The sequence below is a fragment of the Pipistrellus hanaki genome, assembly GCF_964339955.1.
Source record: "Pipistrellus hanaki genome assembly, chromosome: 17".
In the NCBI taxonomy this organism is placed as follows: domain Eukaryota; kingdom Metazoa; phylum Chordata; class Mammalia; order Chiroptera; family Vespertilionidae; genus Pipistrellus; species Pipistrellus hanaki.
In genome coordinates this window covers 20,921,607-20,948,332 of record NC_140519.1, presented here as the reverse complement: position 1 = coordinate 20,948,332, position 26,726 = coordinate 20,921,607, and the positions used below count along the sequence as shown (strand labels likewise).

Genomic DNA, 26,726 nt, shown 5'->3' with positions numbered 1-26,726 from the left:
AAGCCAAGAATGAGCCACGAGCATAGGAACAACAAGAGAGAGAACTCCTTGACGAAACCGGTTTGGCTCAATGGTAGAGCGTCGGTCTGCGGACTGAAAGGTCCCAGGTTAGATTCCGGTCAGGGGCATGTACCTTGGTTGCGGGCACATCCCCGGTAGGGGGTGGGCAAGAGGCAGCTGGTCGATGTTTCTCTCTCATCGATGTTTCTAGCTCTCTATCCCTCTCTCCTCCTCTCTGTAAAAAATCAATAAAATATATTTATAAAAGAGAGAGAGAGAGAGAGTGAGAGAGAGAGAGAGAGAGAGAGAGAGAGAGAGAGAGAGAACTCCTTTATCTAGGAGAGTATGTATTCCCACATCTTCACAGGCTTGCAGTGGCCACGCCCATGATGGACAATGATCTTTGTTCCCAGTTGTGACCGACAGACAAGTACCTTCCTTGTGTTACCCAACTTTACTGGGCATGTGTCTCTCTTTCCTTTTGTCCAGTCCCTTCCCCAGATGTTTTGCAGGGAATGGACCGGTCGTTTCCTGGGGAGTGCAAAGTTGCAGCTTCCTGGTGAATGACATGCGTATAATGTTTGGCTTTCCCCTTTGCCCCTTTTTCTACAATATTATTAACGACTAACTGATTACAGCAGTATCACAAGGATGGGGATAATTGAACAGGCCTTAACAGCAATTCTCAGCTACCATGATCATGATGCAGAAGCTATTAACATTGGTGCACCCAAAGAACATGACAGAAGCCAAAATGGAAAAGAGAAGGACCAAAGCATCCTTAGTTTGCCTGTTTCCTCTTCCATCTCACTGCTGATTGGTTGAAACACTCACTCCTAGTCCAAAAATCAGGACTAGGTCACCAATGGCCATTGTGACTGACTGGGAGTCAGTTCTTATTCCACTCACGGTCCTGGAAGCTGCACAGTGACCTTCCCAATAAGAAGAGACTCCCTCCCACAGCCCCTTTCGGTCAATAATACACAAGACTTAGCGATTCCCTGCCAGGCACTTCAAACAAATGAGAATGACAATACAAATCAACCTGACTTTAGAGAACGGTTTTAGGCGTCAAATATGATAGCATATGAAAATACTCTGTAAATCTGAAAGACACGGAAATAAGGGAAGGGGATTAACTTACCCCTACAGGACTTCTGATCCATCTGCGAAGGTGATAGATTAGTCCCGTCCTGATCATGGATTAATGGCAGATGTACAGCATTAGAAGCTATGTGGCTCATTAACCCATGGCACTAGAATCTTAGTTATAAAAGTGGGCAACATTATAGAACACATATTAGCGAGAACATTAACAAAATGATCAGGATTTAATGTTTTTTAATGGGCCATTATATCTTTTTGGTTCTTGAAGTAGATTTTTAAAAATACGTGATTCTGTGGCATGGAGATTAATATCATTGTAAGAACTGGCATCAGAAGACTAGTAGACACCTGGGGATTTGCTCTCTTTGGCCTGGAAACTGGAATTCTCTGGGGAAGAAACAACATCAAGAATAGCAGCTGTTAGGAATCCTTTCTCTAAAAGCACAACCAAAATGTATCTAGAAATTAACACCTGCTACTTAGGTTATGTCTAATATACAAAATTAGCAAGGACATTATGCCCACAGTTAAATTATCATTATTTTAATTCTATTTTAAAAATTTCTGTAGTGCCCAGCCAGCGTAGCTCAGTGGTTGAGCATTAACCTATTAACCAGGAGGTTGCGGTTCGATTCCTCGTCAGAGCACATGCCCAAACTGTGGGCTCAATCTCCAGTGCAGGGCATGCAGGAGGCAGCCGATCAATGATTCTCTCTCATCATTTATGTTTCTCTCTCTCCCTTCATCTCTAAAATATATATATATATATATATATATATATATATATATATATATATATATATATATATATTGCTGTAGCTAAAGGACATTTGATCAAGAGGAAGCACTAAATTTTACTACAAATGGTGGTTTGACTCTAGTTGAAAATAGTTTTATACCCAGAATGTGAAAGTTGAAGACACCCCAATGTAATCAACCTGTAACTTGTATTATTAAATATTCACACTTATCTATAGAAATAATTTCATTTTCTAGTGAAGGTGGTTTATTTTGTTTTAGATATACTTTACTCAGTCATTTTCCTAGAGCATTAGACTATCCTAGAACACATTAAGCTTCTCAAATTTGGAAACTGATTTTTTTTATCTGCCTATGCTTTACTCTTTGCTTCATCAGTTAATGGTTTGTGCCTATTAAGACTGACATCATTTCTTAAGGTATATAAATGTCTATTCACTCGGTTGTACATCTGAAACTAATATAATATTGTGTCAACTATAATTTGAAAATAACTTTAAAAGATTGACATTGTAATGAAAGAGTCTCTTAATAAAAACAAAGTTGTGCATTTTATTGTTATGTGGCTTTGTTGTAATTCCGGTTGTATCTTTGCAATACCCAAATAATGAATAATTATCATCCAGCTTATTTTGTCAAGAGCTAATTTTAAATTCTAAATTGGCCAAGTTAATTTTAAGTGTCCAATATTTGTGTACATAGGTTGAGATTCTTATTAAAGAATAGTTTTATTAATTTGTGATAAGCATATGTTTATGTATGAGTATAATACATAGGCTTTGTAAGTAGAATTTCAAATCTTTTAAATTTTCTGGACAAATAATAATTTACTCCTTCTCTTCCTCACCCCCAATTTTTATGTGATGGTGAATCAGATGGCGAAAATTCTTGGTAGAAGAAAAAATCTTATAACTTTTTCAGAACATGACTATCTTCTGATTCTCTCTTGGGCTCCTTAACCTGCAATCATGGATTTTCTGGGTCAGTATGGGCCTAATACTTTTAAAACAATCTCAGCCAAAAAGGCTATGGCTAATAGAAGGACCATTACTTGTGATATTCTCTGTGAAGCTGTAAAACTGTACATATCTTAAAACTAAGCAATCCCTTAGTACTTTAATTCTGAGATCACCCTACAGGACTCCAGGTTAATTGACTAAACTGAAAAATGCAGTCAAACCAATTATTCATTGATACATTCTTAAAAGACATTTTAATAGGACTTGTTTAATTCATGTAGCACTTTCCTTAATGAATTAAACCGATTCATCTGTACAAACACAGTGTTGTTTACATGAATATTGTTCTTTTAACATGTGATTGACAATATTCAATTATGGTCAAAACCATTTTTCAGAGTAGTTTAGCATAGTACAATGGGAGGCAGTCAACTTTTTATTTCAATGCCAATTCTCTTTCTCATTAGCCGTCATTTAAAGCAAATTTATCATGTTAGTTTGTTTTTTTCCTACCACATCCTAAGATAAATGTTTTCTCTATTTTCATAATCTGTTACATTTAACTCTTTAATACATATGGAACTGAACATTAGATTTTTAAATGGGCATACTATTTACTTTATATTTAAAAACCAAGGATTCATTTGCTGAACATTAATTGCATACCCACCATATCTTTGGCTCTGTGCTAGGCATCATGTGTGCAAAATGAATCCATGCCAGCTCTTGAGAAACATAAAATAAATGGCAAGACTGGTTGTAAAAAATGAACTGCACCACAGTATGGAAAGGGCCAAAAAGCAAGAGGACACATATAGCTATGCTTCCATTGATGAAGTTTCTGCTTCTTGGAGCAGCCAGGATGCTGAGTTCATGGGGTACTCTGGTCATAAAGCTGGACTCACATTAGCATAGAAAAGCAGGTGTACTACTGACTATGGACTCAGTCTGTCTATGTCTGGACAAAGACAGTAGACAAATATCATTGGGTAAGCACTGCTGCTGTCACTCCAAGGTCAACAGCCCAGAAAGAACAGAATAGAATGAGTGATGCCCAGGTAAATACCAGGTGGAGAATGGTTCTTGGAATTGTTGCGATGCTATGTTTAACCTGTGTGTGATGTGGGAATTTAGTTCAGAGAAGGCTTCTTTGGAATCTTTCTTCCTTCCTCTTTTCTATGAGCTCCCACACTCCCCTCTGCCTCATTCTGCTTATGCTTCTCGTGGGTCAGGAAGCATGTGGAGAAGAGAGTGGAGTGGGGAATATGGGTGAGGTAGAAGGGCACAGAGAGTCTGCTTCATTAAACATGTAAAAACTATCACAAGCAACTGGCCTACTAAGAATGGACCCGTTATTGGTGCTAAGGTCCTCTAATTCTGTTCCTTGTCGACTCCTTTCATTGATGTGGGTGGAGTCTGATGAGATTCTCTTGGAAACTAGTCTTTGAGATGGTAGTTCACAATGAGAAGCTATGAAAATGTCTGGGATGAATTAGTCCTATGAATTATTGTCCTACAATTAGCTGAAATCTTGTTTCTAGGTGTTTTTTTTTTTTAAATTTATCTTTATTGTTGAAAGTATTGCATATGTCACCTCTCCCCCCACCCCTCCATTGACCCCTTCTAACCCGTACCCACTACTCCTCTCCTACCTCAGGCCTTCACCACACTATATTGTCTGTTTCCATGGTTTATGCATATGTACATATAAATTCTTTGGTTAATATATTCCCATCCACCCCCCGCCCTCCCTATGAGATTTAACAGCCTGCTCCATTCTTCTATGTCTCTGGGTCTATTTTGTTCATCAGTTTATTTTGTTCCTTAGATTCCACATATGAATAAAATCACTGTTTTGTACTCTGAGTAAAATCAGCACAAATAATCCACTTTTCTTACTTTGACTGACAGGTGAGTTTTGAACATTACCAACATAGTGCAGAAGGTTGATTAATACTCTCTCTAATCCTTTGCATACATTCTATCAGATGCAAGAACTGACCTACCCCAAAATCACCACAATTCACACAAACCAAAGGCATTGGTTTATGTACAATTATGACCAAATTGAGTATTTATCAAACTAAGAAGCTATAACTTACATATCCCCAAGGTACAACTTTTTTTTCCCAATACTGAAAATCATTATATAAATGGCCCAGCATGTTTTCTGTAACAATCCCTGCTATTTTATGGTGAGTTGATAGCCCTACCATATTTATGCATTTACATTAAGTTATAGGAACATCTTTATTTCTAAATGTTCATAAATAAATATACAATATGTACTGTGTATGATACAGTCTGTTACCAGTTACCTGAATTTGAGAGCAGTATTAATGGTCACGAGAAAAAATAAATGACCGAAGAATACCATGAATTATCACATAACTATAAAAATTCTCAATGGAATTATTACTTGTAATTCCAATTCTGTCTTTCGTTAATGGTACATAATTTAATGGATCTAACCTTTGGATTCCAAGTTTACTGAATGTCCTCATAAAATTCTTTGTCCTCCTGGGTCCAGGCAGTCAATCTCTATCTGACATGGTGGCCTTCATTTCACAGCACAGTTATGCAACACCAATCCATCCTTACCTGAAATGCCTCACTATGTATTATGCATCTATCTTACCCATTCTCTTCTTCATGGATCTTTAATGAGCATCTTGTAACAGCAATACTGGTCTCCGATATAATAAGATCATGGGGAAGGAATGAGTATTTTTGCCCTTATAGAATTTATGTCACTCATATTCCCCAATCCCAGTGTCTTTTTGCATGGCCTCATCTGTCCTGGAGCAATATATTTCTTCTAGAGTCACCTCTAGAAACTATAAATTTAAGTATATAACTTTTTTAACAAAAGAGGCAGATGATCTAGATAGCATAATCATTTGCTGAAGAATGCCTCCATTTTTCAAAATATAGGCCCTGGCCGGGTAGCCCAGTTGGTTACAGCATCATCCAGAAACACCAAGATTGCAGGTTGGATCTCTAGTCAGGGCACATACAAGAATCAACCAATGAATACATGAATAAGTGGAACAAAAAAATCTCTCTCTCTCTCTCTCTCTCTCTCTCTCTCTCTCTCTCTCTCTCTCTCTCTCTCTCTCTCTCTCTCTCCTCTCAAAATAAATAAATAAAAAATAAGGGAGCCAAAATATAAGGGGCTCAGTGGATAGGGCGTCGGCCTGCAGACTGAGAGGTCTCAGGTTCAATTCCAGTCAAGGGCATGTACATTGGTTGCGGGCACATACCCAGTAAGGGGTGTGCAGGAGGCAGCTGGTCGATGTTCCCCTCTCATGGATGTCTCTAGCTCTCTATCCATCTCCCTTCCTCTCTGTAAAAAAAAATCAATAAAATATATTTTTTAAAAATAAAAATATATAAGGGAATTGCCTGGACTTCTAAATTTAAATTTAAATCTTGTATAATTTGCCTAAAGTATGACAGTACTGCTACTTGGCACATGGCCTAAAATTAGAGAATGTTAAACAGGCAAATGGAAATTAAAGTCCTTGAGGATATGGAGAGAATGCCAGTGCCAGGTCCACTATTTCAATTCTCATTTGATTAAAGGTTAAAGAAAATCAGCCAACAGCCTACTACTCAAATTGAGAAATTTTTTTTTTCTTAACAGTGAGACTATGATTAGAATGTGAGGCAAACTGGGTGTTTTCAGGCTGACTTACCGGGCTCTGGTGGGACTGCTGCCTGTGAGGGCTATGGGTTCTTCTTCCTCAGCAAATGGGACCCTTAGCAACATAGCCCTTCACTGGAAAAAAAAAATAGATCGTTTTCAGGAATGGTAGTTTTGACTGTAAAAAGAAAAAACTCATGTTTGATCTATTTCTTAAAACTCTGCAAACTGTTTTAAAGTTCTAGACTTCCTCAAAAACTGTGTATTGCATTCCAAGACTCAGAGAAATAGTTGGGCCCATGATTGGTGAGATGTGCTGTCATATTCTGGTTACTGACTGGAACACCCTCCACTTCACCTGCCCTGGGCCCCTAGACCAGGCTTTTTAGTGTGTACAGAACTCCTGATGAGTCTCAAATAACAAATGAGATGCCACCAGACCTCATCATTGGTTGACAAGATGCTCAAAGCATCATTCTTATAGCAAAAACTATATCAGACCTTATAAGTCACTGTCTACAAAAATGGCTCTGAATTATAGTTTTAAATGCCTTTGTTCTTCATTCACCATTGTATTTTAATTCATATAGACTGCATCTTTTAGTTATAAAGTGCTAATTAATAAATTATAAACATTTTTGTACTGTGATGAATAGAGAATAATGACTATAAACAGCCTTCCTGTTAAAGGGTTGAGTAAGGAGAAATTCTGCATTCATTTTTAGAGACGACTTCAGGACCTAATAAGATATTAAAATTTGTAATGATCTATATGTATAGTGAGACTCTTATATTCATAAAGAGGAAAACCTGTACTGTTTGAAGGCTCCTTGTGTTTGGACAAAGGGGAAATAGGGGAAAGCATAGACAAGCACTTATGATTTCAACCTGTTGTCACTCAGACACTACAATAGATGTAGCCACAATAAACTACTCATCATCCTTTAAAGATTCCAGTAGGCAAGTCTCTCCAGAGGAATAATCACAGTTCATGGTGGGAGGATTGTTTGGTGGCTAGAGGCAGCTCTTCCATCTTGTAAAATACCATGTATATTCATCTAGGAGCTTATGGAAAGTATAGTTAACTGTGTTTTTGGACAAGTTGGATGTTTGAAGACCAACCACTATCTGCAAAGAGAACAACCAGAAATGGACCAAAGATCCATGAAAAGAAATAGGATTCTTATGATCTGCCAATTGAAAGGGATTTTTTGTTTGGAAAACTTCAAATTCAACTTTAATTGAGGAAGGCCTCAAAGTGGTCTTATTTCATTTAGAGAAATTAAAATTATTGGCATTGATCATTCTTAGTAAGAATGAAATAATTCACTTCCTAATATGAATTAATAGCTTGGAAGCACCCTGATCTTCACACTATGAAAGATAAACCCATGATTCAGCCAGGAGAGTTAAAAAATAGAAAATAACCCTCATTATCATTCTCCCCCCCAAAAAAAAATAATTAAATAGTAATCAAATAAGTCTGTTCATTGTTAGGTAATTCCTTTGTGGTCATTGGACTTCACTCCCTTGTGAAATACCTGGCTAGTGATCATTTAATCTTGTTTAGAACAAAAGCATAGAGCTAATGTTTGCAAAAGGCATCTCCAACTTTGGTACAATTACTTATAGTCATATAAAGGGACCTATGGATACAGGAAAGAGACAATATTCTCAAAGTGAATATCGATAGCTACCATGGGTATATGTGGGCTTTTATTTTCAGTTGAGCTCCTCCGCACAGCAAAGTGAATAGCACCCCAAACACACATATACAGCCCAAAATTTGTATGAAACCCTAAAGACTCTAATGAGGAGTTAAACAATGAGAATGGGCTAACACTCCCCTTCCCACCAATGCTATGAGAGTTGTACTTGAGTCATTGTCTCTAACACTGCCTCCTGAAAGCCAGCCAAGATCTGCAACTTGAGATTAATGGTGATAGATGAGAACCTACCAGAGAGGTTTTTACCACATCCAAGTCCGCAGTTAATCAGACCTTTTTCTTAATCGCTTCCTTTACTTTAGCAAAGGAAGCGATTAAGAAAAACAGTCTTCTTTTACAGAGTTTTAAACCACACCAGCAGCCGCATCCACAGGTCAAAAAGACCAGCATTGATTGCTCTATTAATCCAAGTACCTTTCAAAAAGGGAACAGTTAAAAGGATTACATGGTTCTTCCTAGCACATTAAAACCAACTTTTTTTTTTTTTTTTTTTGTCAAACAAGGAATTTTTTTCCTACCAAAATTTGAGGGGGAAAAAATCAAGATAATTCCTTCCCAGCAAATAAACAAAAAAAGCAAAACAAAACAAAATTGATTGAATAGGAAATTTTCTGTTGTGCAAATGAAGTAAAATGTGTGCTTACATACATATGCATGCATGAATTATGAATACACCAAACTATAAATATAACCCATTAGTGCCAGCATGAAGCAGAAAAGTAGCACATTTTTATGGTCTCAACATCTCCATTAGCATAAAAGGCATAACATTATAATTAAATAATTATTGATTAACACAAAGACAGAGAAGCCAGATGTGTTGAATTGGCTTAGTAATTAACTAAAGTAAACTACAGGTGTTTAAAATTCATAGAGTACAAATGAAATGTATACTTATTTTTTAATCATCTGTAGGCAAATCTTAGTGTATTCAGGTGCAGCAATTATGTACCATAAATGTCAGTATCTGTGAATGTACATTATACTTTCACAAATATTTCAGGCATCACTGGCATGAAATAGTTTCAGTGCTCCAATGCTTGGCGTTTAGAAGGCTGTTGTTCCAGGGACATTGCTGATTCTGCTCTTTGGACCTGATGAATCACTAGCCATGCCTTCTGTATAAATGAAGGCATGGCTGGTGAATGGACAACTAAAGGTAAATACAGATAAGAGAAGGGGTGCTTGACATGTACAAGAAAAACAAAAATTTTCCTTGCAAATTGAAAGATTTTTCTTAGCTTTTACTGTGCTTTCCCCACCCACCTTTAAGGTGGCCCTTCAGTAAAAGTGGGCTGCATTGCCCTGGCCAGGTGGCTCAGTTGGTTACTATAATGGTATAGTAATCACTTAACTGGCTTCCAACTTGCCCCAACCCAGAATCAAACCTGCAACCTCAAAAGGTTGCAGGTTTGATTCTGGGTTGGGGCAAGTCTGAGAAACAACCAATTGATGTTTATCTCTCACATCAATGTTTCTCTCTCTCTCTCTCTCTCTCTCTCTCTCTCTCTCTCTCTCTCTCTCTCTCTCTTTTCTTCTTCTTCTTCTTCTTCTTCTTCTTCTTCTTCTTCTTCTTCTTCTTCTTCTTCTTCTCCTCCTCCTCCTCCTCCTCCTCCTCCTCCTCCTCCTCCTCCTCATTTTCCTCCTCCTCCTTCTTCTCCTTCTTCTTCTTCTTCTTCTTCTTCTTCTTCTTCTTCTTCTTCTTCTTCTTCTTCTTCTTCTTCTTCTGCTGCTGCTGCTGCTGCTGCTGCTGCTTCTTCTTCTTCTTCTTCTTCTTCTTCTTCTTCTTCTTCTTCTTCTTCTTCTAAAAATCAATAAAAACACATCCTTAAGTGAGGAATTTTAAAAAGTGGGCTCTATTCACATCTTTTCCTCTAATGGGATTAATCATTTATTTAGAGCCATTATTAGGAACTGGGGTGTTTTTGTTTGGTTCCTTCCAACAGCAATCAAATGACTCAGAAAAGCTGTAACTATTGGCTACTGATGGCTCGTAGCTTCAGAGAATTGTCATCAGCCAATGAGACCCTTTCTGCTCAGTCCCTGAGTCATCCTTAATTGATCTCCTCCTCTCATCTCCACATGTCTCCAAAAGATATCTCACCTCTCTGTTCTGCTCCTCTCCACTGCTATCACCTTTCTCCTAGTCACCATTCCTGCTATAGTAACCACTTAACTGGCTTCCACCTTTAATCCATTTTCACTACAGTTATTAAAATTACCTTTAAAAAATACACAAGTGATATCAGTATTTGATTTCCCAACTGAACTTTGAGTAAAGTCCAGACTCTTTAGCATTTCTTGTTTCCTATTGCTTTAACTTCATCTTCTATGACTCTTGCCCTCCTCTCACCTTCACTCCAGCTACATAGACCTTCAATTGGTCCCTGAAATATTTATTTTTATTTTTTAATATATTTTTATTGATTTCAGAGAGAAAGGGAGAGGGAGAGGGAGATAGAAACATCAACGATGAGAGAGAATCATTGATCAGCTGACTCTTGCATGTCCCACACTGGGGATCAAGCTCGCAACCTGGGTATGTGCCCTGACCAGGAATTGAATTGTGAAGGAGAAACATCAAGTGGTTGTTTCATATACTTACCCCAGCCAGGGATCAAACCCTTAACCTTTTGATATACGGAAGACACTCCAACCAACTGAGCATAGGTCAATGCTCAACCACTGAGCACACCAACTGAGCCAATCACTGGAATATTTAGACCTCTTTGCTGTCTCATGATCTTTGTACTTGTAGACTTTTTCCAAATCTTCACATGTCTAGTTCTTTCTCACCTAAAAGTTTTAGCAGAAATGTCAGCTATTGGAGAAGCCTTCTATGACAGTTCCTTAATCCCATCACCCTTCATCACATCATTTTCTTTTTGTTAGTTTTTGCAATGTATTATTATTTTTGTTTATTTGTTCACCTTATTGCCAATCTTCTCCATTAGAATATATGTTTCATCATGAGGCCTGGGATAATATTTTATGCTCATCCTTAAATCCCAATGCATACCTCATATTAGAAACTCCATAAATATCTGTTGAATAGATGAATGAGACTCAGTTGCTTTCTGAAGTGGTCCAATGTAGGGAATTAAGCCAAGAATGAAGATGAAAAGCTTGATTACTTTTAGCTCTGTTCCTAGTCTATGATCAATGGTATAAAATTGAAAAATTCTAGCAAGGCCTAGTTGTAAAGATTAGAAACAAGAAACCAAAATAATCAGCAGCCACTCCTCACTCAGACTTCTCTTGATTTACAACATCAATAGCTTGTCCATAGATTACAGGAGCTTTTATGGCCTTAAGAAAGCAAGAACAAATGACAGATACTTCCTAATGAAAGTTTAGGTACCTTTTAAGCCTGTTTGTAAATGCTGGTTTTAATGTAGAAAAATAACATGTAATCCTATATAATAAAAGCCTAATATGCAAATTGACTGAACTGAAGAGCAACAGGTTGCTATATTTGATCTTTGGTTAAATATTAACTACATGATTTGAATGTGATAATGAAAGGCTCCCACAAAGTAAGTAGTCTTCTGTATTATTTATTTTTTTCTTTATAAAAATATTGTTGTAGTTTTCTGTGTTGCATTTCCTCTGATGTGCCTCATATACAAAATTGAATGTGTTAAGATTTTTTAAATATTTGAAGGGGATAAAAAATTAGATGCAAGCCTATGATACAATTCCAAACCAAATTTAAAAAAGTTTGAACTTTAAGTATAACTTGATGCTATTACAGGGAGGGGACCCCATCCCCATCCTCCTTCATGCTTTTGGCTCCTCTAATCAAATTGACAGAAGACAGATTAACAGGAGGGGGCAATTTTAAAATCCTATATAATAAAGAGCTAATATGCTAATTAAACTGAGCAGCAGAATCTGGAGCTTTGAGGGCTGGCTGAGGCTGTTGACAAGCCGAGTCCCTTGCATGAGTTTTGTGCATCAAGCCTCTAGTTCATACACATGGCAGTCACACAGAAATGGGGCCTAAAGAAATTACCAAAGCAGCCGAAACCAGTTTGGCTCAGTGGTGGAGAGTCGGTCTGTGGACTGAAGGGTCCCGGGTTCGATTCCGGTCAAGGGCATGTACCTTGGTTGTGGGCACATCCCCGGTAGGGGGTGTGCAGGGGGCAGCTGGTCGATGTTTCTCTCTCATTGACATTTCTAGCTCTCTATCTCTCTCCCTTCCTCTCTGTAAAAAATCAATAAAATATATTTTTTTAAAAAGAAAAGAAAAAGAAAAGAAATGACCAAAGCAGGCAGCTTTTGTAATTTGTAAAAGAGGAAACAATAAATTTGTGAGGTATTGACAGGGCAAAGAAACTTCAGCTTGACTGTTTAACTAGTGAAGGATCTAAGCGGTGTTTGAGCTTAGAGTGGTAAATTAGTAAAGAAGTGGCAAGGTTTGTTCACATAGGTTCTGGGCCCTTAATTCCCTATCTCTGGGCCCTTAATTCCCTTTCTTTGATAAGAAAGTCTCTGTATCTTCTGGTGCAGGTAGGGTACCTTTCAAGTGGGAGATTTATTTCCTGCTTTCAGGGGACAGAGAGAAGGGTCAGAGCATTCTTGCACTGACTGTTTCTTAAGGAACTTTAATTAAAAATAGTCAGTATGGCACTTTGGCATATTTGGGAGTGGCCTGCCCTTAACCCCAGCATATTGCTGTTCTCATTCAAATTTTAATACAATCATTGCAGAGAATAATGCAGTTTATAGTGTGAACAAATTGAGAACTACATTGAGAGATTTTTTGAGTGTAACAAATATGTATCATTAGTTCATAAATTCACTTTTGTTTTATTTGTATAATATAAATTTTAGTCAAAGTTATATTGAAAGAAACTTACAGTTCTGCAATAGAAATTGCCATAAATTTTGAGGTGATGCTAGTTCATTCTGAACCTAATGAATTCTATTAAAATGGGAGATAATAAGTTTTCTGTAGTTATTAAGACTAACTGTAAGAGATTAAACTTGATGGCCAGGAAAGGGAGCAGTCATTGTACAGATTGCCTGCAGGTAAAGTGTCTTGTGCACAACTTAATTCACTAGCTAAAGCAATTATTTTTCTACAATATTTTCATCTTAGAGGGTTCCTGCAAATGACTCATGTAGCAAGTCAACAACCCCCCGAAAAATTATGTAAAAGGTTTTATTATCAATAAAGTGCTGTAACTGTGAAGGTAACTGAATGATATGTGTAGCAAACCAGCAACCAAAGAGAAAGAGATAAAATGTTTTGTTATAAATGTAATCTGAGGCATCCTTATAATAGTGCTTTGAGTTCCTGAGTTGAGGAAAATCTAAAACTGTAGAGTAACTTTGCCTACTGGTGTGAACTGGAAGTGTTTCTAACCTCATGGTTCCAGTGCATATACAGCAGAGTATGACAGGGGAGGGTTTCCCCCTGTTCTTGCTCAGAGAGTTCTCCTCAGCCACATGTAAGTTCAAGGGCTTGGCATTTCACACCGCTTCCCCTATGTTTTCAGAGTTCCAAACTCATTTCCTGGCACTTAGACACATCCTTCTCACTGAGGTGAGGATAGTCCTCATCCTGCTGAGGTGGGCCTGGGCATCATTTGAATTGTACCATCACAGGGCAGTCTCTGGGCCTCTGAGCAAAGACCATGTGTGGTGCCCACTTCAACATATCCCCCTGGTGCTAGAGACAATAGAGTTTGCTCTAAGTGGTGGCTGGAAAATCAACATAAACTGACCTTGCTCCTGTGTCCACAGCTTCCCTCCAGGTCTAGTGCCCCCAACCTCCTTGCCCTGTCTTTATCATCACACCTCCTCCTGCTCTGCACAGGCAGAAAGCTGTAATTTTTCATTTATTTGTGAGTCTAGAACCATCTATTCTTTTCAATCTATTATTATGACAAAAATATTTTGATCTTAGTCCTTCAGAGCTGACACCCCAAAAATACTACACGGCATATCTCTCTCTCTCTCTCTCTCTCTCTCTCTCTCTCTCTCTCTCTCTCTCTCTCACAACCTGAGACAAATATTTATTGAGCATCTATTTTTTTGCCAGACATTTCACAATGCTTCAAATGCCCAGTATTTCCTAAAATAAAGAAATAACCACCCTATATTTTGATTCAGTAATGTTTACCAAAAAAAAAAAAAAAAAAAAAAAATACTGAATAGTACAGGGCATCTCTTGAGGATTAAACACGTGGGCTATTGTCTCTGCCAAGAAGTCTGAAATGTTTTTCTGAGACGTATGTGTTGAGGATTGCCTCCTTTGTTCTTTTTTTCTGGCTGTGATGGAATTTTCTGGAAACAACTAAGGAGAAAGGACTTAACTCCCTTCATAGTAAGAGGAATTATAAGGGTTTGGAGCGGGTACACAGTAGACAATGGGAAGGTACCAGGTCATACCTAAAGGTACAGACTGCATGGGATCCAGTGCTCAGTTGGCCACTAAATGGGAAAATTGTTTAATTTATTCATTAGCTAAATTGGGCAATTTATTTGACCTCTCTGTGACTTACTTTTCTCATATGTCATTAGTTTCTCATTATTTCACTCTAGCAAATTACCACAAACATGGTGTTTTTAAACAACAGAAAGTTATTCTCTCACTGTTCTGGAGGCCAGAAGTCTGAAATCAGTTTTACTGGGCTGAAGTCAAGGTGTTTGCAGGGCCATGTTCCCTCTGGAGATTGAGGGAGAACCCTTTCTTATCTCATCCAGCATGTATTGCTGCCAACATTCGTGGGCTAGTGGCCACATCACTCCGATTCCTGCCTTCATGGTCACATTGCCTTCTCCTCTTCTTTCTTGTGTCTAAACTCCTTCTGCCTCTCTCTCATAGGACCCATGTGATTGCATTTAGGCCCCACTCAGATAATCCAAGATAATCCTCCCATCTCATGATTGTTAACTCAGTCACATCTGCAAAGTTCTTTATTGCCATAGAAAGTAAAATTCATTGATTCTAGGGAGTAGGATTTGCATGTGTTTTGGGAGGGCTATTATTCAGACTATTATAAATTATGTTGTAATAGTATGTACATAAAAATTAAAGGATATGATATATGAAAAGTAATTAGAAAAATGTCTACATGCAATAAAGCACTCAATAAATATTATCACATGATGGTGATATCAATGATAATGAAACAAGAAAATGCAGATAAAACGTTTCAAAATGAACAAAAAAAATTAAAATGAACATATGTAGAGGGATTCATGATGTGTGCTAACCTTAGAATGTTATTAGTCAAAAGATTATATCACTACACAGTTTAGGCATAAGATACATAAAGTCATGTCTGGTTTTGTCTTTGTTACTTTGTGCTTGAAATTTAAATCATGTCAACAATGTCAACCATCCTGAGTTCTCCCTAAGAAGAAAATCAAAGATATGATTTGATATGATTGTCACCTTCTGTTCCCTTGTCTCCTATCCACCTAGGATACAGATCTGATGACATTCAACATTTCTGTACATCGGTCATGGTGGAGGGAACATGGGCCTGGTTGTGTCCGAAGAGTGCTGCCTCCATCAGCCCACGGCATGATGGATGATTACACGTACGTCTCTGTCACAGGCTGCATCGTCGACTTCCAGTACCTGGAGGTCATCCACAGTGCCATCCAAATACTACTTTCTGTAAGTTTCACACCTGTGTCATTGTCTGACCAGGACCCTCCTTTAGTGGCATTTTTATATCTGAACCTTGTGTCCAGGGACATGGAAATAGCATCAATTATGCTAACATCTGTTATATACTAATGGCAAGTGACATCTTTTTCCAGTAGGTATCCAGACACGTTGTCTTTAGAACCGGTGAGTTGCTGTTCTTTCTAGCTTGAGATACAATCCACCCATTCAGTGAAATAGTATCACTGTTTCCCTCCCCATGCTTTAGGCTTTTCTACTTCCCTTCTACTACAGCTTCAGCTTCTCATGCATTCTTTCACTAATGCACATTAGTTCTAGAGAAAGAAAATGGAAACACACTCAATGGTTTGTTCAGTCTAATAAATTACCTATTTCAAAAAATCATTCCTTAAGAGAACAAATCCCAGAGAGTGTTACACATTCTAGTGCCTAGAATTTGGGGTCAGGACACAGCTCCACCTAGAGCAACACAGAGGAGATGGCTTGATTGGACCACAGAAGGTTTGTGTGCTTGAAGCTTCTTAAAGTTAATTTATTTCCACAATGATATCCCACCCACAGTTTGATCACTGTGGAGTGGAATTCATTTAAGCTCTCTACCATCATCAAGAATGCTATTTATTTGGAATCCAGCAAGCACTAGGCATTTTGTTTGAGTCAATACACAATGAAACCATTCTTAACCATGCTCTTCCCATAAACTAACTACCTCAGTCCTATCCAGCTGGTTAAAGTCAGAAAGAGAGATATAGACTCAATAATAAATTAATAGATGACAGAAATATAGGTGTGTGTCAATGAAAAATGTACCTTGGAATTATTTCTAAGAACTTTGAGAAATCTCTGATATCGTTTACTTTATTTGTTATCTACTGCTGTGTGACAAAACACTCCAAAATATAATTACTTGAAATAATACCAGTTTATTGCTTAGAGTTCTGTACATCAGGAATTTGGACAAGGCTCCAAATTCTGTTCCATGTGATACTGGCTAGGATCACTTATGTGAACTTTCCCATCAAGACCTCTGCTGGGGCTAGAACATCCAAGAAGAACTCACTCAGATGTCTGGTGCTGGCTGTTGGGAAAAAAATGACAGGCTTTCTTATAGCAATGCACCTGGATTCCAAATGAAGCCCAATATGCAAGCATTTTCCAGCCTATACAGGCATACTTCTCTTTATTGCAGATTTTGCATTTTATTAATTGAAAATTTGGGACAACCCTGCATTGAGCAAGTCTATTGGCACCATTTTTTAAAAAATGTTATGTATATATTTCTATGTGTTTTTAATTAAATTTATTGAGGTGACATTGGATAATATGATCATACAGGTTTCAAGTGTGGGTTTCTATGTTACAAGACCTGTATATTGCACTGTGTGCCCCCTGCCCAAAGTCAAATCTCCTGCCACCGTATATTAGGTCCCCCTTCACCTCCACCCCTTCCCTCTGGTGACCACTGCTGTTTGTGTCCATCAGTTTCAGTTTTATATTCCACATATGAGTGAAATTATATGGCTCTTAGCTTTTTCTGACTGATTTGTTTCACTTAGCATAATATTCTCAAGGTCCATCCATGCTATCGCAAATGGAAGTATTTCATCCTTTCTTGTGGCTGAGTCATATTCCATTGTGTACTTGTACCACATCTTCTTTATCCAGTCCTCTATTGCAGAACACTTTGGTTGTTTCCATTTCTTGGCCACCATGAACAATGCTGCAATGAACATAGGTGTGCATATATTTTTGTGAATACATGTTTTTAAGTTTTTCAACTAGGAAAGGTGTATATTTTCCAACAGGCTCAGATTATGGTTAGCGTTTTTTAGCAGTAAAATGTGTTTAATTAAGATATGGAAATTTTCTTTTTAAACAGAATTCTATTGCACACTTAACAGATGAAAGTATAGTATAAGCATACATTTTATAAGTACTGGGAAACAAAAAAAATCTGACTCACTTTATTGCAATAATTGCTTTATTATAGTGGTCTGAACCTACCCCTCAATATTGCCAAAGTATGCCTGTACTTGAGTAATGCTTACTATTTGTCTATTTGGCTACAAGCCCTCAGATGACTGATATGACCAAGCCCAGAGTCATTTTAGGAGAGACTGTGGAAAGTGAGACTATTAGGAAACATGGCTTTTTTTGTGGTCACTGATGCAGTGATCTCACCTCACTTTCTTAATTATTGTTCTGTAACCTGCATATGTCAAGTTTTAAGATAGTGTTTTAGAGCACATTTTAATTAGAATGTTTTTTTAAAAACTGACCATTCAAAAAAAATTTTTAAATCAAAGATCTTTTAGTGTTTTGTTCAATGAAAGCCAAATTTGACACTGAATTCAAAAAAGGAGGTTGTACCCAATGCTAAGGATTTTTCATTCAGAGATATAACAGGGAATCTGCTTATGATTATTTTAATATATATATATATATATATATATATATATATATATATATATATATATATATACACACACAGGGATAGGCAAAAGTAGGTATGGAAAAAGACATGCAGGTTAAGATTACTACAATGGCTTTATTAACTCAAAAAAATGTTACTTACTATTGTAAACCTACTTTTGCCTATTCCTATATGTGTGTGCATGCAGGTGTGTGTGTGTGTGTGTGTGTGTGTGTGTGTGTGTGTGTGATGTAATATTTTTTTTAAATCTAGAGGCAAATTTTCTCTTAAATATTTCAGCCTATTTTATGGTAAAAGAGTACTCTGTTATCATATACTAAATTCTAAAGGTTCTTATGGAAACATTTTTCTACAATATTTCATAGGTGGAAAGATCCTCCTCCTTTTAAAAATTATATAAAATTGCTAAACCATATCAAGGAATAATGGCATGATGTCCAAATCTTTAAAATTCAGCAGGATACTATGAAATCAAAAAGTCATTTACCCACGGGAACGCCAGGTCACTTGAAAAGCAAGGTGAAAGTATTCATTTGATAAGGAGCTGAACTGTCACATAAAAACCTATGCTCGAGAAATACTGAATTCAGTGTATGTTGCCACTAAAAGTGCTTGTCACTTATAAATGAATTCCTCGATGTATTACTTTAGTGGACATTCAAAGCTGACCACCTGAATCCATAGTCAGAATTCTATTGTTCAGCCTTCCAGAAAAAAAAAAAATTAGTTGTTGATCTCTGGCTTTAATTGTGTAATATACCCACAAGACAAGATTTCCAATATTATTTTAGATTAAAATGAAATATATCCTGAATATTTCACAACTTTCAAATTATGTGTTGTTGTCTTTGATTTCTTGCACTTTCCACTTATTTCATAGCAATATATTTACAGTGATGAGAATTGTGTTTTTTAAAATCTTATGAAAAAGGGATACTTCCTGCATAAGTTGTCTAAAACTAATTCTAGTGTATGTCATTTGTACACAGCATCTATGGGTTTTAATAACAAAATATGTGAGCATTTAAAATTAATATTCTTCTTATATCATAAAATTCTCTTTAATAGTGTGTGTACGATTGGGTTTTATTCTGTATGTTAATCATTTACCACAGACATTTATGTCTCAAACCACAAATTCCAAACCACTTCCAAACAACAAAATTAAGTCTCCCAAGACCAGATGCTCATAATTATCCCACTCGTTTGCAGGTCTTCATAAATTTTTACTGACCTGCTAGTTTTAAATAATCTACTAAACATTTCCTACTCAATGCAAAAGCGAGCTAAAACATTGGGTAGACTTAAATACAATTTCAACAGAGCAATGCAACGCTTAATTAGGACTCATATCTAGAAAATATGAGAAATGTTTAATAATTCATCAAGACAAACATTGTGATTGGAGTCTTATGGAGATATTAGAATAAAAAAACTAATGTTACTGATGTTTTATTTAGGGTAGCTTAATGTCATTCATAGACATTTTATCTTTAGCTGTAGGTATAATTATTAGATTAGAGAAAAGTAGCCTTCAAAAGAACAAAAATTAATTTTTAAAACATTTACACTGTCCCTTTAAACAAATTTTGTATAAATTCCACAAAGAAAACCTTAATGTCATCTTTATGTTCTTTCTAAATGAAAACAGGCAGATTATCATTCATTCAGAAAAACATACTCAGTAAATCCCTACTGTGTACAAAGCACTGTGCTAGGAGCTTCGGGGATGAGAGGATGGAATTAAACTGACAAAGTTGAATTAGACATGATCCACCCATGTTATCTGTCAGTCTACTAGGGGAGATCGGGCAGCCATCAAAGTGCCATCAGATGGACAGAAAAAGGGTGATCCATAATTAAGATTCTAAGTGCCTTCAGAGCTCCTGGGAGGAAGTAGTATTCAAGGAAGCTGCTATCTTTAATTTAGGTCCACAGAGTTTACTCTTGGAAGTGAATTTCTCTTTTAGTGGCTCAAACTTTAATATTTCAAGGACATCCCAGATGACTTACTGGAGGGATTACCGAAGCTTACATTCATGCCAGCACAGCGAGAATCAAGAATTCTGAGAGTTCAAGCAATTACCTCTTTGGGTCCATGAAAACAATATATTAAAGCATATCACAGGGGGCAAAAATGGATGCCTTCAGCAGAGTTAAAACAAATGACAGGCTGGTTGTCCTGACAAGAGAGCAGAGAAACTCCTTCTGGGTGGAGATCATAGCCAAAAGAGCTGCCTTGGCCCTGGTGTGGTGGCTTAGTTGGTTGGAGCATCGTCACCAGAAGGATTGTGGGTTTGATTCCCGGTCAGAGCATGTACAAGAGGCAACTGATAGATGTTTCTCTCTCACATCAATGTTTTTCTGTCTTTTTCTCTTCTTTCACCTTTCTCTAAAATTAATTTAAAAATCATATGCTCAGGTGAGGGTTTAAAAAAAAAAATAAAGAGCTGCCTTAGCCAGAAAGGGTCAGATATGGGTCTTGATAAGACTCTTATTACAACTAGCCCAAGAAAAGCTCCAAGAAAACTGAGGTTCAGATGTGCCATGGCTGTAATTACATCTTGCACAAAAGAGAACCTTTGGTTATTTCTCTCATGTGTTCACAGAAGGGACAGAATAAGCAGAGAAATAAAAATAAAGCAGGGGAATAGTGCATAGTAGTTCACTTTGGGCTAGGTAGAGTATATGCACAGAAATAGTGGCTTAAGTTGGAAGATAGGTTAATGGAGGCACTTGAATACTAAATTAAGACCTTGAGACTTTATCCTAAATGAAAAATAAAAAACTATCTTTAGTTTGTAAGTAAAAAAATGGCATGCATAGGACTCGGAATTTAGGAGGCTATTCTAGTAAGCTTGTGCAGGATGGATCAGATAAGGAAGAACAGTATCAAGAGATTCTTATAGTAGCCTGGCCACGTGCCCTGTTGTGTCCTTGGAATACCTATCCTATAATACAAACCAAACCTCAAAAAGGATTCCATGATGATATAAGTTTGAATGATGTCATATTATATTCTCTCCTTGGAGATTCAGTATGTGAATTAGTATATTAAGTTTCTGAGAAATCCCGCTATTTAAAAAACTAATTAAAAATAAAGGCTGAGAGACTCATCCAAATTAAAAGAGACTGAAGAAACATGACAACTAAGTGAAACATGCGATACTAGACCAAAAAGCAGACAATTGTGGAATAGTTGTTAAAAATTGAGCCCTGACCGATTTGGCTCAGTGGATAGAACAATGGCCTGCGGACTCAAGGGTCCCAGATTTGATTCTGGTCAAGGACAAGTACCTTGGTTTCAGGCACATCCCCAGGAAGGAGTGTGTAGGAGACTGCTGATTGATGTCTCTATCCCTTTCCCTTCCTCTCTGTAAAAAAAAAAAAAATCAATAAAATATATATGTTTTAAAAATTGAATAAAGTTGACAGATTAGACAATAATATTACACCAATGTTAATATCCTGGGTTTTATCTTTGTTCTGTGGCAATGTAAGGGGCTAACATTTCAGGAAACTAGATGAAGGATATACAGGAATGAAGCTTTTTTAAAATTTTTTCTGTGTAAGTCTGAAGTTATTTCAAAATGAAACTTTAAAAATATTTTAATTAAAAAATAATATCAAAATTTCCAAACAATTTTCTAAAGGAAATAATTTAGGAAATACTGATTTGAGAAAAGTTATGAAGTTTCAGTGAGAGTTATTCAGAGGATAGACCCAAAATCATTACTGAGATTCAGCAAGTGCCTGTGAGTGGAGGTGAAGGAGATGGGATCTCCCTTCAGCCCACATGGCCAAGGAGGAGAGAGATATCTACATCCATATAGCAGCTGGGGAAAGAGCTGGGTTGACCGAGATACAAATGGGTTTAGATTTGAACACATGATGAGTCTTGACTGCATTATTGCTCTTACCATTTTTAGGTGCATATTTATTTTTGCACCTAATTACAAAAAATAAAAACCCAAAACCTTTAGCAGGAAAAAAGAGTTGTTATGATATATTATCTAAAATAAGAACAACATGTAAAGAAACAGAAAAGTGTGACCCAAATTCCAGGAAAAATTGTCTCTGAGTGGGTTCAGATATATTTAGCAGACAAAGACTTCAAAGCACCAATTATACAAATGCTCAAAATTAAAGGAAATCATGTTTGAATGATTTTAAAATGTGTGATGGCAATTATTCAACAATAGGAAATCTCAATAAGGAAACAGAAATTATAAAAAGAACCAAATGGATAGTCAATAATTGAAAATTACAATAATAAATGACACGTTCACTAAATGTGTTCAATCAGAGATTTGCAGTGGCAGAAGGAGTAATTCATGTTAAAGAAACAAAAAGAAATTACCAAATCTGATAAACAGGGAGAAATTTTGAAGAAAAATGGACAGAATCTCAGTGATCTGGAGACAACATAACATAAACGTTACTAGGGTCCTAGAAAGATGAGATAAATAGTGACAAAAAATGTTTTGAAGAGTTAATGACCCACAACTTCTTTAAGTAGAGGGGAAAAAGAAGCAAAGTGACATTAAATACGTGGATAAAAATGGAAAAATTGCTTATGTAAATCCAAGTATGCAAATAATTATAACAAATGTGTTTGGACAAAACACTAATCAATCTACCCAATAGATTTTTTTTTTTTTACAAGAACAAGATCCAACTGTATCCTATTTAGGGGGGACACCATTTAGATTAAAAGACAAATTAATTGAAAGTAATAAGACTAAAAAAGTTACTTCTCCCAATAGTAAGAGTAATAAAGCTATAATTAATATCAGAGAGAAACAGACTTTAAGAAAATAAATATAGCCCTAACCGGTTTGGCTCAGTGGATAGAGTGTCGGCCTGCGGACTGAAGGGCCCCAGGTTCGATTCTGGTCGAGGCCATGTACCTTGGTTGCAGACACATCCCCAGTAGGAGGTGTGCAGGAGGCAGCTGATTGATGTTTCTCTCTCATCAATGTTTCTATCCCTATCTATCCCTCCCCCTTCTTCTCTGTAAACAATCAATAAAATATATTAAAATATACATATAATTAGTATGAAGGGGTTTCAAAATGATAGAGAGGTCAATACATCAAGATAACACATGCACACTTAACAACAGAATCCAGAAGATGTATGCAAAAACTGAAAGAATTGGAAGGATAAATAAAAAATGTAAAAATACGGTTGAATATTTTAATGCCTTCTTCAAATACAATTGTTAAACAAGTAAACAGAAGTTCAGCAAGTATCTGGAAGACCAGCCCTACACCAGCCACTCACTTGAGCTCGCTGACGGTTATAGAGCACGTTTTCAGAGAGGAAGGAAGGGAGAGGGATAAAAGTCTGTAACCCACCTAACTGCAGACACTCTTTTCAAGAGCACATGGAACATTTGTCAAGATCGACCATGTGCTAGGCCATAAAACAAGTCTCAATAAATTTAAAAGAATTGAAATGATTCAAGGTATGTTCTCTGAACATAAGATAATTGAACTAAATGGAAACAAAAACCTAGATCATGACTTATGGTACACAGCCCACAGTTTTAGGAGAGAACTTCATAGCTATAAATGGACTCATCAAAAATTAAGAACATTTCCCATAAGTAACTGAAGTGTTCACCTTATGAAACTAGAAAAGGAAGAGCAAAGAAAGCAAACAATCACAAAAACTAAAAGAGAAATAATAGAAAACATTAAAAAAAAAATCAATATAGCCAAAGTTTGATACTTAAAAAAAAAAATCTACAAAATTGGTAAACCATTAGCTAGATTGACTGGTAGAAAAATAAAAGAATGTGCAAAATTACAAAAATCAGAAATAAAAGAAAAGATATCTCTTTTGACTTTAGAGAAATTAAAAGGATTAAAAGACAATGCAATAAATAACTTAATGGAAACAATTTAAATAACTTACATAAAATAAAATATCCCAAAAAACTCATTCAAGAAGAGATATAAAATCTGAATAGGCCAACCAAGAAGGAATAAATAAAACAAATTAGTAATAAAAATAATTTTCAATCTGGGCTTAGGCTCAGACAGCTTCACATCAGTGTTTTTATCCGTGGTAAAATGAGATCTACTTGGATTGGAATTCCAGCTCTGCCATATTCAGGGTAAACTTTCCGAAGTTCCTTTACTTCGTCTCTAAAGTAAAGATGGTAATGGTGCCTTTTTGTTGAGTTGTTGCAAGGCTTGAAGACTATACAAGTAATGAACTAAGCAGAGTGGTTGGCACATACTATGTTTCCAATCAATTTTAGTTAATAAGAATGATGTCACAAACACCAGCATGCCCATGCAGATAACTTAGCTCAAGATTCACAAAGTGTAGAGAACTCTTCTCAGAAAAGTGTTACATAGATGTTGCATATAATATTATTATACATGGGCCAAAACCGGTTTGGCTCAGTGGATAGAGTGTTGGCCTGCGGACTGAAAGGTCCCAGGTTCGATTCCACTCAAAGGCATGTACCTTGGTTGAGGGCACATGCCAGTTGGGGGGTTGGGGGGTGCAGGAGGCAGTTGATCAATGTTTCTAACTTTCTATCCCTCTCCCTTCCTTCCTCTCTATAAAAATTCAATAAAATATATTTTAAAAATATATTATTATACATGGGTCATATATCTCACCTCCCACTGGAAACAAAGAAATAATTCCTATAAGTGATTTAAAATGAGTTGTGTTTTTGTTTTGTTTTTTTCTGGCATAGTAAAAAGATCAAGAGTTTAGCAGAATAATGCTTATCCCAGGACTTAGGAGATAGTTAACATATTTTCCAAGCAAATGTTTGGAATAGTTAAGCAAAACACCATCATGGGTGATCCAGGGAGCAGTAACAGAAGGACACCAGAAAGAGAATTGGTCATATAATTTCAGCCTGTCCATCTCAATAAGCAGCCAGTAGTTTTGCATTAGAACGCGTTTGGTTATCCCATTTACAATGGGCTGCTAATCCTATAAATATTTATTGCTGAAGGAAAGAAAGCAGCTAAGCTCTCACCCATTGAGAAAGGTCTATAACCCACATGGTGTTGGTGATGTATGAAACCCTGAGGATTTGGCTACTTCTTACTATGTTCAAGGCTGGACTGTGAACACAGGCTACTGTGCTGTGAGAGGCGCCCTCTCGGAGGGCAGCTGTGAGCACAGGCTGCAGTGGGTGAGCTCCCAGGCCATAGCTGCTCTCTACTCAGACCTGAAGGGGACAATAGAGCCCACAGATTAGCAAATTTAACCTTGAATTGTTGGGAATAAGGATCAATCCCTTATGAATAGACTGAAATCAGAACAAAAGGAGAAAAATGTCTTTGGGGGTGGGGAGAGGGGAGTCTTTCCTTGAGATGATTCTGTATGCATGTACGTTATATGATGTTACGCCTCCACTATGGCTGGGAGGAAACAAACTGACACTTTCTTTGAAAGGGATGGTATCACTTAAGCAATAACTACATTTCATTCCTATTCTATATGCTGTGATTGTTGCATAAACAGAGATAAAAATATATCACTTATAGGTTTGCAGATCTTTCCATATCCTGTCTGCTATTCAGAAGATTTAGGCTTCTAATAATGAAAGCACAAAAACAAAAAAAACCTAAATCTACAATAACTAAGCATGATCATTATGAGCTTCCTTTACAACCGGAACAAAGAGAAAAGCCCAGTGAATAAATACTACCATCCTCTTACTTTAACAAGTTATGGTATGTTCTCAGAACTATTATTAATACACTATTTGTTTCTCTTGCTGTGTTGGTGAATTGACGAGTACCAATAATCAGTGAAAAACAGGTTGTTTTTGTTTGTTTGTTTGTTTTTGTTTTTTTGTGTGTGTTTTTTTTTTTTTTTTTTTGTGTGTGTGTGTGTGTGTGTGTGGTTTACATGAACACTTCTATTAACATTTGAAGTGAAAACTTAGGAGCTACTTATGAATTTGAATATTGGGAGTTTTTAATGCAGAAATTCTGTACCAGGAAAATAATTCTCTCTTAAACATCTGCTGTATGTCTGGTACCTTTCCACACACTGGGGACGCACAGAGAACAAGACACTTACAAGCTATTGAGAAAGACATATCTTTGAACAAGTAATTGCAACTCTGATAAATGTTAGCCAAAGTGATGGGTGCATATCTCCTGGTTAACCAGAACACTTATCTCTGCCTAAGTGTGTGGTGTTAGGAGTGCAGGTTCTGTATCAGAATGCTGGGGTTTGAATCCTAGGCAACTATTAGCCTATATGACCAATAATTAGCTCTATAACCTCAGCCAAGTTACTTAGCCTCTTTATGCTCCAGGTTCCTCATCATTAAAGTGGGGATAATAGTATTACCTACCTCCTAACCAGTGATCAGTAAACTCATTAGTCAATAGAGCCAAATATCAACAGTACAATAATTGAAGTTTCTTTTGAGAGCCAAATTTTTTAAACTTAA

The 26,726-nt window shown here is 36.7% G+C and overlaps 1 protein-coding gene across 2 annotated transcripts in view; it reads left to right on the top strand.

Annotated features, from left to right (window-relative positions):
• Window positions 1–26,726, top strand: part of NKAIN3 (sodium/potassium transporting ATPase interacting 3) — a 418,418-nt gene that overhangs the window by 316,152 nt on the left and 75,540 nt on the right. For both annotated transcript variants that reach the window (XM_084865070.1, XM_084865069.1), the window contains exon 4: window positions 15,637–15,834. In XM_084865070.1, the coding sequence (XP_084721196.1) occupies window positions 15,637–15,834 (198 nt within the window). The remainder of the gene's footprint in view (window positions 1–15,636; window positions 15,835–26,726) is intronic.